This window comes from Telmatherina bonti, assembly GCF_933228915.1.
Source record: "Telmatherina bonti genome assembly, chromosome: 22".
Taxonomy (NCBI): domain Eukaryota; kingdom Metazoa; phylum Chordata; class Actinopteri; order Atheriniformes; family Telmatherinidae; genus Telmatherina; species Telmatherina bonti.
Genome location: NC_136631.1, coordinates 17,659,341 through 17,673,565, shown reverse-complemented (window position 1 = coordinate 17,673,565; position 14,225 = coordinate 17,659,341). Strand labels below are relative to the sequence as shown.

Here is a 14,225-nt window from a genome sequence, read left to right as displayed (position 1 = left end):
ACTGGGGCTCAAAATGACATAATGCAAAAATGAAAGTTAAAAGCATTTTCAAACAAATGAATAAAAAAATCCCCCTTTACCTATTGACAAGTTTTAGTGTTATTCCATATTGTGACGTAGTTCTTTCCAATTTAGGAAAAGAGGATGTTTTTCATTCGTTGCACTTCCGGGTAGCTTAGGCGCAACATTTCTTTTGACAATGACAAGACTTCTATAACTAAAAAAAACACCTTCAACATGAAGCTCATATTATTAATTGCTTTTCTTGGCCCTTGTTGTGTTAACAGTGCAACAAAGTCCAGAATAACTACAGAACATATTAACCAAGAAAACCCTGAGTTTGGTAAGTAGCTAAAGCTAAGCTAACATTAGCTTGAACCACACCGCTAACTGTCTTCCGGATGGTAATTGGCAATGAAGGTAAATGATACGTATTATAAACAAGTGTGTAAAATATGAAGTTGTATTTTCCTTGACAAAGGTTAACAACCTTTATCTTGGGCGTTCATACATTAAATCGTGACGGGTTGCTAACTAAAAAGGTATTACATCGGTTGAGGACGCACGGTACTGTTTGGAAAAAGCAAAAGCTGTTTCTCTTTTGTGAATGAGTGTAAGGCAGCTGATTTCTGTCATTTTATTGCAGATACTCTAAATTCCATTCTGTTAGATTATGAAGTGCTGCCTTTGTCGGATCTGAACTTGCACTCTGTGAAAAAGAGGGACATCCACACCCAGTCCCATCTGGAGCGCCTGGTGAGCTTCAGAGCCCTGCACAGGTAAAGCAGTGTAACAAGCTCTCAGTTCCCCTCAAGATAAATGTGAAAATATCATAACATGTATGTATAAGAGGACCACCTAGTCTGGAATATAGTGCCGGATTAGTAGATCGTAAAGTACTTACTTAATGACATTGTTCCTGTCATACTTTATGTGTAAGCACCTTCACCACATTAAGTGCTAATATAAATCTGTCATTTTCACGTTTTATATTTCCTGTTGTGTTTAAACAAAAGAAGCTTTTGTGCATCTGAAAGACATTTTTCATATAATGAACAGAAATGTGATCATGCAGTCATCTTTTCCCCGTTCCTTTTAGTTCTTTCCACATCACTAAAAAAATGACCCTAAACAGGTTTCACTTATATCTTTGTCTTCATCTTTTCCTGCTGCTAGGTTTAACAACAGTATTATATTTTAGTATTCTATATATTAATTGTTATATATTAGTATGAAATTTCCCTTTGGGGATTAATAAAGTATATATTTCTTTAAAAAAAAAAAAAAATTCATTTCATTTCGTATTTTGACAATATTGTAAATATTGCAGCTTTTCTTCCCGAACATTGACAGTGGTCTTTATTGTGAAACTATGCGCACTGCAGGTTTTTTTTTTCTGTCAATACAACAACTTTATTCTTAAGATTGATTAAGAGTGATTTTAGCTATTTTATAACTTAAAGACCTCAAATTGAATTTGGTTGAGACATCTTGTTTGATATGTACAGACTACATGATGATGCTTCCTGGTGAATTTTAGAAAGTTGCAAGGGTGAATGTGGAAAGATAATAAATGTCATATTAATGCAAAACAGGTTTTATGAGCAGATGAACAAGCCAAAAACACCTTCACTGTTGATTATATCATAGTGTGTATTGATAAATATCAACCAGATGTGCTTTGTATAAACTCCACACATCACCCTGTGCTGTGTTGATTTAGTTGATAAGGAGACAAATGAAAACTGCATTGCCAGATGCAAACATTTTTGCCTGATTAATTAACTGACAGAAATGGTCATGAACCTTAGTCTTTTTGATGTAATAACTAGCTTTTTCAGTCATGATTATTGATATCCTCATGATCGTTAGTGTTGGTCATCTTTTATCTGGAACAGTTGTAAGCCACGCAGTGTTTACTGGGCTTTAGAAGTGATGTGTAGATGTCGCTATGGCACGGGTGTCAAACTCTGGTCTTTGAGACACACCATCCCGCAGGTTTTTTAAAATTTTTTTCCCCTGCTCCAACACACATGACTGAAATTAATGAATCATTTTGAAGAAGTTGACAAAAAATCCTGATCTATGGATGAAGTTTGATTAATTTTATTGGAAATTCTTCCCTGATTTGGCCCTTTAACGGAGTATAAGCCATGTTTCTGAGAGATATGCTAAAATAGCCACCAGCTTCAGTACTGTGGTGGTGAAATGGTCTATAATGATGTGCAGTTGAAATAGAAATAAAAAATTTTTCTCTTTTTCTTTCTTTAAACCTTAGAAATTTCAAGCTTTACCTTACCACAAACACAGACCTTTTTACTGACAAATTCAAAGCTGTGTTCATTGATAAACATGGAAAGGAGGAAAACTTTGATGTGCAGCTTCAGAATTATTTCACAGGACATGTTGTTGGTAAGTTGATGAAAACTGCAGAATATGTTATTTTGATAGATTATTAAAGGATATTTGAAAATGTATAATACATTTACAGGGGAGGAGAATTCACATGTGCAGGCACACATAGATGGTGATGAGTTTTCTGCTCACATCCTCACAGATGAAGCAGAATACAGTGTAGAGGTAAGAATCTGTGCCATTAATGTTTAAGTGTAATAGTGTAAAATAAAAAATAAAAAAATCAACCCCTCAGTATAAGGGGTATAAAAACATTTCATAAAAGGCTTTATTGAATACACGGTTTTTAGGGTCTGAGCTATACGAAGTATAGTCGGGCCCTATTGTTTTCCAAATGTTTATTATTATTATTATTATTATTGTGAGCACAACTCGACCATTTTTTATTTAGTCTTATTTTTGGATTGATGAGTTGTGCTGACTTTCTGAGATAAAATAATCAGGTTTAACAGATCTGTAGCTGTCTGTAGAGACTCGGTTAAAGGTATTTGATGATAAGTTAGCCTTTACAGTAGCTGCATCGTAGCCCCGTATATCCGAATGAATGAATGAAGAGATTTTCCAATTTTACCTTTTTATTTGCAAAATCCTCGATATGTAAAAGAAAATAGCACAATGCTTTTGTCATGACAGTCTCACATCCATTCTGCACACTTTTCATCTTATTCATAACTTGGCAAAACGTGGCTGCATTACCACACCTTTTCTTCAATCTTTTGTCAATAATTAATCCTAATTCATAGCTGTATGTTGATGGTGTTTTACAGTTGTCTCAGAATCTTGAGCAGCTGAGAGTAGGATATGTACAAGCTGTACTGGGCACAGCCACCTTTAAGTCCGAAGCTCAGGGTCCTGTAACTTAGATTGCTTCTTAATTTTTGGCAAAAATTTGACGGAATTCTGAGTTCTGAGGAAAAGTGGAATGCACGATGATATAACTTTTTTTTTTTTTATCTTGCTTTGTTTGTTCTCTTTGCTATGAGAAACTGTCTAATCAGACCTTTTTGCCTTTTTGAATTTCTAGCCGCTGTGGAGGTTTACAGATCTTCCAGCTGATGGCAGGTTGCTGGTTTATCGCTCAGATGATATCAGAAATCTGAGTCGTATTGTTTCTCCAAAAGTATGTGGTTACATCCACGCAGAGGCCCAGGACCTTCTGCCTCAGACCACCAGGAGGAGTTGGGAAGGTCATGAGAAGGAAGGCCTGGAAAATGGTAAGCTGTGCTGTCTGCCTTGCTGGGGAAGAAGGAACTCTAAATGTGTGTATGTATTTGTGTAGAACGCAGCCCAGGCTGGGTAGCATTTTGTAGATACTCAAGAGAGGCAAAAAAGTGTAGGTGGATTAATGTTGAAGGTGGAGAGAAAGAAGGCTGTAGTCCTAAGACAAAAGAGGTGGGTGTAAATTCTCCAGTCATTACCTTAATTGGAGCCTTTTTTCCAGCAGAACATATCGTAACATTCTTGTACATACTGCTGACAAGTAGGTATTATGTAGGTAAATCAAATCCCTTTTGTTCTGCATTGTGCTGCATTGGAAATGTAAAATATATAGCAGAGGGTTAATGTGTTAGGGGAGATAACAACACCACCTCTCATTGGCTCCTGTTGAAAGCCTTCAGTGGGGAGATGAGTTGAGGTGATGGTTCATATGGAGGAGGCATTAAAATTTATAGAGGCTCTGCTGTCCAATCAGATGAGTCTGAGTCGTCACTGGTCTCCCACTGCTTGTTGAGGCCAGAGCAGCGCTCTCCCACTCTTCTGAATAATGCAGAATCAAGAGCACCGTATGATGTAATGTGTAACATAGTGTCTTTCTGTTGTCGTCTTCTGTTTAACTGATTGCTCAGAGATGATGATGAATTAAATCATAGAGACCCAAGATTTCTTGACATAATATAAATGTAACCAAAACCTTTTGCATTCTGCATGTAAAGCTAAATGTAAAGAAAATGGCTAAATCATTTAACAAACTATTATCATGTGAGGCAATGAAATTGAATGTCAAAATATGTAACAGACATAATTCATGTTAATCCTTTTAGTTGAAACTTGACCTGATTAGAAGCAGAACAAAATCATTTATATGTCAAACTACAAAAAAATGTATTTAAAAAAAAAAAAAAGAAAAAAAAAAAGAGGACGACTGACCTTGACTGACCAAGATACTTGAAGCTTGGCATCATTCTTCAACTTTTTTTTTTTTTCTCAATGAATCCCTGTTTTTACATAACCCAAAGTTCCTCTTCCAGCACAAGTCTAAATATTATTCGCTTTTCCTCCTGCCTCTTCCTTGCAGAATACCTGCACAGGCAGAAGAGAGAAGATCATGACCACAAGAAGAATACCTGCCCCCTGTTGCTGGTTGCAGATTATCGCTTCTTTAAACACATGGGTCGTGGACAAGAGAGCGTCACTCTCAACTACCTGGTCAGACATCATGATGCTGTATTCACGTTGTTTCCATCAGGATTACTGAAAAGCTGTTTTTTTGCTTTAAGTCTGTGTGCAGAAAATTTCTCTATTTGTCATGTTGTTTCAATATTTGCATGCTGATCTGTGCATTTTATTACTTTCTTTTCTTACTGCAGATTGAGCTGATTGATCGGGTTGATGATATTTATAGGAACACGACGTGGGATGATGAATATAAAGGCTATGGGGTCCAGATTAATCAGGTGCGAATTGTATCCGCAGTCTCGCTTTGTGGTGTTTCGACATCAGATTTTAGTAATCAGCTATATAAAAGCTTCTTTTTAAGTATCATCACTCTCAGAACTGAGCGGGAATGAGACACAGACCTTCAGTGAGTTTGAGGACAGAATTTTTGGGGGGAACTGAGAGCTTTTGTGTGTTCCTCTTGGGATCATTTAATTTGTTCCAATGGCTGCAGGAATGAATAGAGACACTGTTGGTAATACTCAGTCTTTGACTTTCTCACTGAAAAGATATGCATTCATCTAGCTGCTTTGAGTCATTTTTTAAAAATTTTTTCACCACAATTGTTAAAAGATCTTTTCCTCTGTGACAGTAAACCACAATGCAAAGCACAAAGCATGTCGCTGAGAGACTAAACTCTGTTTAACCTTTTTTAATGTTATTTTTTATGTTATTTGCATTAAAACCACGGCCGTAAAGCTGAGGTTGCTCTAATTTCAACAGTGTGTGTGTGTGTTGTCCTGTAGTTATCATTGAGCAGTCATCAAAGTTTGTGTAATTTTATACATTTTAACACTTAAGCTGCACTCAAACATCTGCTAAATACTTTTTTGAATGTGAATTTTGAGTTGTAATGAGTAGTTGTTAAATAGCACCTTTGGTGGGACTTCTCAGATCATCATCAATAAAGAGCCAACACGGCCTCCTTCTGACCATACTGGCAGCTGGGTCCACTACAATATGGAAAATAGTCCTGTGAAAGGAAAGGAGGTCTGGGATGTGAAGAAACTTTTGGAGGTAGGAAAGCAAAACTTGGAGAAAGAATGAGTAAAAACTGTATCCACGATGGGATATTTTTTTGGTAATCTTGGGATTAAATGTGATTAAGACTAAATTTAATATTTAATTAACAGTTTAAAAAAAACTTTTACCAAATGAATCCCAAATATTTTGCTATATCAGCTCATTTTAATCTGCTGCAATCAGAGTATACATGCCTTGTGAAGCTTTGATGTGAAGTGATTTTTCTTTTTCACTGAGTTGCTTTTCTGTGTTATTAGTCATTTATCCTCTGTTAGTAAAACTAGAACATCTAGAAATGTTGGTAGATAATTCTCCACATGTTCCTTAGCAATTCAGCTCGGACATAGCTGACAACGCCTCTACCGTGTGCCTTGCTCACCTCTTCACCTACCAGGATTTTGATGAGGGAACTCTGGGTCTGGCCTATGTCGCCCCTTCAAAAGCTCAAGCTTTGGGTGGCTTGTGTTCAAAACGTAAGACACATCTTCTAAATGCTTTTTTTTTCAATCAAGAAAGTGATCAGCTCTGGTATATTACAGCATGTGTTTGAGCTCATTTTAGAAACCTTCCTTATTATACTCTGCAAACCATAAAGACCTTACAAATATACAAAAACCTTTCTACTCTTGAAAACTACATGTGTTGTGCAAGACTGCTTATAGATCTTTTTACCATAGAGGATCTAATATTTATCTTGGAAGGATCATAAAAAGCATGTACAATTAAAAGTAATTTGTTGGGTTTTTTTTGGTTTTTTTTGCACTACGTCCTATTGTAGCTTACTATCCATCTCATTCTGCCAAGAAGCCCAGTTACCTCAACACAGGCCTGACCAGCACCAAGAACTATGGCAAAACCATCCTGACTAAGGTCTGTGATCTCAATCTTTCATGGTTGGAGACAGTCATAACCTTGGACACACTGAATTACTATGTGCACTTGGCTTCAAACCGGATGTTATGCAACATGTCATCCTGCCAAGCTTATGTTTTAAGTAGAGCAGACAGAGCAGACACACCTTTCTGTGTGGGTGTAGTGTGCAACGATGTTAACTCGCTTTTACTTTTGGTACTGTCAGAGTCATCATATCATTATATGTCACTGTCGTTGTAGATATTGCACTAACAGGGTCAGGCTCTAGATGCTCTGAAGTATCTTTTTTTTATATCAAATTGTTAAAATAAAGTTACATTCTTAGTCATCTTAAAAAACAAATGGATAGATATAAATTATAAATCATATTCAAAGGTCTGCCCTTCTGTTTGGATGAGGTCTTGATTAAATTTGATCTTAATTCACCCATGTGTCAAAGCTAAATGTGAGTTTGGCTCTCAACAGGAAGCAGATTTGGTGACCACTCATGAACTGGGTCATAACTTTGGAGCAGAACACGATCCTGATAACATCCCTTACTGTGCACCCAGTGACGACCATGGGGGAAAGTTTGTCATGTACCCCATTGCTGTGAGCGGGGACCATGTTAACAACAAGGTATCTAAAAATGGCTTTCACACACAACATTACTCCAACTGCATTCCCATCACAAGAACTACTAGAAGCATTGTAATGCATTTGTAGTAATAAGTCTTGGTTTACAGGCAGAGGTGGATAATCCAGGTGCCATAAAGTAAAAGTCCTGTCCAGCAGCTGTTCCAACCAGTCACTAAACCAACTAAACTTAAGCAGCTCCACTGCAGGTAGATAGGTCTGTTAGTGAAAACACGTATTCTAAATGCGTAGGTAGATCCAAAAACATGGCAGTACTTTTACTTTATTGCAGCTGGATTACACACCTGTTTTACCAGGTGCAAGTTAATGGTGGGAATCAGAGTATAAAATGCTTTCTAAAACGATTAAGTTACATTTCTATTATTACCTTTCCTGTGAAATTTTATGGCAGAAATGTGTTGTGACTCTTCCACCAGGCATTTGTTGACATATGTATTTATCTTTGTGACAGTTTCAGTGTTTATTTGTTGTGACTATTTAGATGCTAGTAGCTATTAAAACTAGATGACAGATCTAAATAAAATACATTAAGTATATGCAGTAGTTGGTCCTGTGATAGATTCACTGCAGTCTTTTCAGGCAGAAACATTATTTCCCCACAAAAGCCTTTTTCCAGACATCAACTGTGTGCAGTAAAGTGTCTAAATTAGCACCCTGGTGTGTTTTTCTAAACTTTTTTCAACAGTAAAGTTGAAGATTGCACATTATCAATGCAGCCTTCAGATAAGGGATAGACCAACACAACAGCTTTGGTTCTCTTCAACTGTTTAGAGAAATCTGATAAGTAACAATGATGCTTAAATATCTTAATCTCCATGGTTTTCCTTATGACAATTTGTTATTGCTGTTATTTTTATGGTTTTTTAGCATGTGAACTGAAGTGAAAGAAAGGTGTCTAAAAAAATCCGGCATGAATAATTTGAACTGCTCCTATCCACCGTTGTTTAGTTGTTTACAACCACAGATTGCGTTTAGAGCTCAGATTTTTTTTAAGCTAAGATTGTTATTTGAGAACAACTTTCAGAAAAAATCTGTAATATAACAGAAAAATGTGCATTAAGAAGGACTCAACTATGTAACTTTTAAAGACATGAGAGGTGCTTCAGCACCATCAGAGTGGTGATGATGGAGACAGTGTCTGGTGAAATGAAGGATCAAGTTGAACTGACAACAACTATGCATGTTATTAAACCATAATGAATGTTCAGCAAGCTTCAGCATTTTGCAAAGTATTAAAAAGTCATAAAATAAATAACAGTCCCACAAACCATCCATAGCGCTACCTGTGGTAGTATAGTAGTGCCCCTCTGCCTCTACCCATCTCCAGTGTTCTCTAGTACAGTGCAATGGCCCCAGGCAGGACGCTTTACACAACCACTACATGTTTGACATGTTGATATGAATTCTTACAGCACTATGATATAATGTGAGAATACTGTAACTCTGTATTAGACCATTTTTTACATGTTGTTTATTTTAGTACAACATTGCTTTTTTTTGTCACTTTCGCCAACATGTCAGTGTGAAGGGTGGGGATTGATAAAGCAAAAGTGACTGGTTGCCAGTTTTAACTCATTAATGAAACCATTAACGTTATATTTCTTCTGTCTGAAAGAGCTTATGTTTTATATTTGGTTCTTTATTTTACAAATAGATCATTTCAGTCTGTCTTCTTCTCTCCAAAAGCGCTTCTCCAAATGCAGCAAGATCTCAGTTGGAAAGACTTTGCGTCTCCAGGCTCCTGTCTGCTTCAAGGAGAGGAACAGTAAAGTGTGTGGGAACTCCAGGGTAGAGGAAGGGGAGGAGTGTGACCCTGGGCTGCTCCATCTCAATGATGACCCCTGCTGCACTTCAGACTGCAAGTTCAAACATAAAGCACAGTGCAGGTAAGTTATACAGAAGACGTGATCATGATCCCAGTTTCCCAATAATGACCCAAACAATGGATTACATGATCTGTCTCCACAGTGACAGAAACAGCCCATGTTGTAGGGACTGCAGGTTTGAGGTGGCAGGAAAAAGATGCCAGGAAGCCATCAATGCCACCTGTAAAGGAATATCTTCTTGCACAGGTGATTTAAAGCCAGAACTACAACACTCATTAAGCCTATTTGTTGTGACACTGCATTTTTAGTTATTGGATTAGTTTAGGAAACTACGGAACAGCTTGATATCTTAACCTTTTCCTCATATTACAGGTAACAGCAGTCAGTGCCCACCCCCTGAAAATGCTGCAAATGGCACAGTGTGCGTGGACAATGGGCAATGTGTCAATGGAGAGTGTATACCCTTTTGTGAGGCTAAATTGCACCTTCCTTCCTGCGCATGCAATGGTAAGTAGGATTTGATTACAACATGACAGTGGCAAAGTCTGCAAGAGCTAAAATGTAGATAATTTTTTCTAATCACCTCTTGCAGAAACGGATGACTCCTGCAAAGTGTGCTGCAGGAGAAAAAATGGCGTTTGTTCTCCCTACATCCAGTCCAATGGCAGTTTCCTTTTCCTTCGTAATGGCAAACCCTGCACTGTTGGCTTCTGTGACAGAAATGTGAGTTAAGACAATCTTTATCTGTCTGCTAAATAGACATCTGACCTCATTTTATATCTTGACAATTTGCCATTTTTACACCTCAACACATTCCAGACAAAGCTGTCTAAATGCAACAAAGATTTGATTTAGTTTCTTTTGATGGAGTCAGTCTTCTCTTGTTTGAACAGGGAAAGTGCATGAAGCAGGTGCAAGACGTGATTGAGAGATTGTGGGATTTTATTGACAAACTGGACATTAACACATTCGGTAAGTCAGTTACAACATGGCTGAATACCTGAATGTGCAAAGTTAACCAAAACAGGCAGAACAAAAATAGAAAAAGTGTTTTATTTTAGAGCTAACCTGATTGTTTGCATTTGTCTGGTTTGTTTATATTTTAATCCTTTCTCTCATCCCTATCAGGGAAATTTTTGGCTGATAACATTGTGGGCTCAGTTGTGGTTTTTTCCCTTGTCTTCTGGATTCCTCTCAGTATTCTGGTTCACTGCGTGGTAAGAAACTTCTGGGCTGATCCACATTGTCTTTACTTCCTTTCTGTTGTTAATATTAAGGGAAATATTTTTACTGAAAATGCTGAGAGCCCATGTGTTTTGTGCTTCCTTTTGTAGGACAAACGACTCGACCAGCAATATGAAGAGACCACAAAGTCACTTTACTTTCCTCCCAGTGTGAGTTTCTCATCTTTTAAATAATCATATCTGATCCTGTGCACCAGCTTTGTTGCCAAACTAACAAACTAATTCAATCCAGCACTGCTGTATGGAAAAGAGTGTGCATGAAAGGGTATTGCAGAGAAAAATTTATTTGACCTTTTGCTTGTTGTGTTGCATTATATAAATTGAGAAAAGGTCCAACTTAAAGGTGAATGCTTATGATGAAACTAACCACAGTAAAGCTATTGCACTTTTGTCAGTGAACATGTCTGACAGCTTTTCAAACAAGGTTCAAGTAAGTGGACAGAGAAAGTTTTGTTTTGCCATCTCTTGTTTCTTTTTTGCTTTATATACTATTTTCCACACATGAATACTGGAGATTTTTAAGACCAGACAGTGTGTGAACAGTTTAAGTTGGAATTTTTCCACATGGGTTTTCACAAATATGCTTAACAGTGGAAGATCTTCTGCTGGGAATGTGAGCCAGTTGGTGTAGGGAAATGTCTGAAAGGAGTGAGAATGAGGCAGGACATGATGCAGAATTAAACTTCTGAAATATCCTTGCAGCACCTTTTAAATGGCAGCCGTTGTGTTGATATTAGTACCAGACGAATGTCAATATATCTGGAGTAACACAGAGTGAGCGGAGAGCAACATTCAGCAGCTCTCATCATCATCTACACTACTACTAAACATTCAGATAAATTGGCCACTATCACTCCTAGGGGGGGATTAAATGTACCATATCTCTCAATTTTTAAAGCATTTTTGGACTCCTGGCATTTGTGACACTGGTTTGTTTTCTCCTAAAGTTTCTGAAAACATTACATGACATGACATTCTCATTTAGCATGTTATTTAATCCAAAATGATGAACAAGCAAAGAGCACACTGGAAGATGTGTGTTTCATTCAGCTTTTTGTGTATTTTAGTTTTTGACCCTTTTCTTTTGTTTGGTGGATAAAAGTATTTTCAGTCACAACTTAGTATTTGATTATCATGTTGTAACTATTGTGAGGTTCCTTGCTTGTGCCACTTGCTGCATATCATCTCAATTAGCACAGCAGTTAATGCTAAAAAAAATGTTTATTTTATCAAGGTTAACTTTGATTCATTTAATTTGATTGTTTACTTAGTCATGTTGTTGTCAGTCATGGTAAACATGGTGCTTAATTGGCTCACGGTCATAGATGTGTACAGGACAGAAATGGATTTATAATGTTGTGCAATCCACCAGTAAAAGGTTCCCATCACTGCTGAGTTTGTGAATGACCTTTCCATCACTCTTTGCCTTGGAATTGCAGCAGATGGTGGTTTGTAATAGAGCTCCTGCCATAGGTGAGTGCGTGCAACAGCATGGCGTTGCAATATGTTGCCATTGAGTCCATGATGCATGGTCCGTGGCCCCCATTTGGGATACTCCTGCAGTCACTTTCTCTTCGATGTAATCACTGATCTAGCTGCACGTTTCCAGCCCTCAAAAGTCACCTTCATCTGTCATAGAAACCGTTTCATGTGACTGGAAAGCCGTGTGTTCCTCTGCACATCCTTCTGCACAGATGCTGTTGTGTCTGATCAGAAATTACCTCAAGAAAGCAAGATTGCATTTTAGGAGTATTCAGACAGAAAGAGGACCCAACAGATTGTCGTTGTCTGTTGTGAAATTGGAGTATTGTCAGCATTTTAAGTTTGTACCTACTATTGTTGAAAACCTCAAGCCAAGAGTGAAATGTTTAGTAGGTGATCATTTTTTACTTTTCCCATATTTGTTTTTAATGGCTGTCTGTACTGTGTCGAGTCTTAAGTTTTATTGGAAAAAAACTAATGAAACTGGATGCATTCCTCTTTAGCCCTTTCTTTTAGCTGGTGGAGATTTTTGACATAAGCACTGGGGCAACTAATGACAGTTTACTTCCATTTAGCTGTAGCATTTGCTCCTGTGGCTGAGCTAGTACATGTAAAATGAGGACACTAAATGGACTGTGGTTAATAACATAGTTACACATATGTTAAAGACAAACGATGGTTTGAAATGGCCAAAACAAAATAAAAAGGAATGGATCCCCCCTCAGTCAAAGATGACAGCGATGATGTGTGTCTCACATGTTGCTCCTGTTCTCCAGAATCAAGACCTGTTGAGCAACATCGAGTCCGCGTCCGTCCGCATCGTCAAGTCTCCTCCGCTTCCCTCCTACTGCGGCGGCCGGACCGCGCCCTCCTCCCAGTTCATGCAGCCTCAGCAGCTGAGTCAGGTCAGAGCCCCTCCAGCAGCCAGTTGCAGCAGTACCCAGGACCCCAGCCTGAGCTGCGGTGCCACCCCGGACAGCGCAGGGGGCAGAATGGCCACCATCCAGGAGGACCCCAGCAGCGACTCTCACCTGGGAGAGGAGGGGCTGTCAGAAAATTTCACAACCGCAGGAGCCTGCTCGTTGGCTACGAAATCCTCCTACGAGGATCTGACAGATCAGAAAGCATCTGCCAGGGACCGGCGGCGCCTCAAGAGGCAGGACTGCATTGACACGAAAGAGACGGAGTGCTGAGTTGAAACAAACAGTCCATTTTTGCTAAAAGAAAAAAAAAAGGAAAAAAAATCTTAAACATATCTTGGTAGGGAACAAACATGTGCAGCAAAACAGAGTTTCTGCTTGTGTAACAGCAGGCTTCTTCTGTAGGTCAGATTTTAGAGTTGTAACATGATTTCTAGTCACCTCTGTTGAATTATACCATTATAATGAGTTTGAAATCCCTTAAAACTACTGGTTCATTTCTGTGCCTTGTTAGTTAAAGACTGAGATCTAAGAAGATCTGGGAACCTAAATCTACTGCAAAACGGTTCTTAAATGCTTCATTTAATGGCAATTTTGCAACAAAAAGTTTCTGAACATGTAATTTTCTTATGAATATTAAAGTAGTATACACTGATTCTAAGGTTGGTATAGTATGTGGTAAGCAATGCTAAAGGTTCAGTATTGGGGTGTAAAAAGTAATTCAAGTCTTCTAAAACCTGAGTGTATGTATTGTTGACAGTGTTTTCCAGTTAAGAAAATATTTCAGCGAGATGTACTGTGGAGATGGGAACAGAATTTAAGATGTTACTGTCTTAAATGTCTTGAACTGCACTTAAGTATTTTTGTCATCACTGGAGATTTTAAGGTTGTTTAATGGTTTTTCTTGCTGAATTATTAACTTGTTTGGTATCAGATCCATGTATTTAATGCAGCTTTAGATGTGTGTCATATCAATTGTTTGAGCTCAGTGACATGATGGTTTTTAAAAAATGGGCCTCTGTTGATTCCTGCACAAAATGATAAAAGAAATTGTGCCTTTTTGTGGATTTTGTGCCTAAAAATCCATTCTTCCTTATTTTTGTGCAGGTTTCCAGCAGCTGATTACACTGTCTGAAAATGACTTTGAACCTGAATTATCAGATTATTTTTCTGTACTTGTGCAAAATGAGCTCTCCACCTCTTGAGCTTAATCAATGCTGTCATGGTTTAACATTGTACAAATTAAAAGTTATTGTAGGTCAAGAAAAAAGTGTTACTTTAGAAAAATATTCTAGGGTGAGTGTGAAAACTGTTGTTATATTGAAATATGTGTATATTCCTCTTTTTACCCATATAAATGTTTCTCAAAT

The 14,225-nt window shown here is 37.8% G+C and overlaps 1 protein-coding gene across 1 annotated transcript; it reads left to right on the top strand.

Moving 5' to 3' along the window:
- The first annotated feature begins 169 nt into the window (after positions 1-169).
- Positions 170-14,225, top strand: adam17a (ADAM metallopeptidase domain 17a). Its single transcript, XM_079262589.1, has 19 exons — positions 170-343; positions 647-779; positions 2,279-2,412; positions 2,492-2,580; positions 3,440-3,629; positions 4,712-4,842; positions 5,004-5,090; positions 5,746-5,868; positions 6,203-6,347; positions 6,653-6,744; positions 7,213-7,365; positions 9,070-9,269; positions 9,352-9,455; positions 9,582-9,716; positions 9,802-9,932; positions 10,103-10,181; positions 10,338-10,426; positions 10,544-10,603; positions 12,712-14,225. The coding sequence occupies exons 1-19, from the start codon at positions 238-240 to the stop codon at positions 13,126-13,128; spliced, it is 2,598 nt and encodes an 865-aa protein (XP_079118715.1). The 5' UTR covers positions 170-237; the 3' UTR covers positions 13,129-14,225.

Excerpts from the sequence above, each read along its gene's own strand:
- adam17a (XM_079262589.1), top strand. The coding sequence starts at position 238 with ATGAAGCTCATATTATTAATTGCTTTTCTTGGCCCTTGTTGTGTTAAC. Across the intron at positions 6,745-7,212 it reads GCAAAACCATCCTGACTAAG|GAAGCAGATTTGGTGACCAC; the intron begins GTCTGTGATCTC and ends GGCTCTCAACAG. Across the intron at positions 7,366-9,069 it reads GGGACCATGTTAACAACAAG|CGCTTCTCCAAATGCAGCAA; the intron begins GTATCTAAAAAT and ends TCTCTCCAAAAG.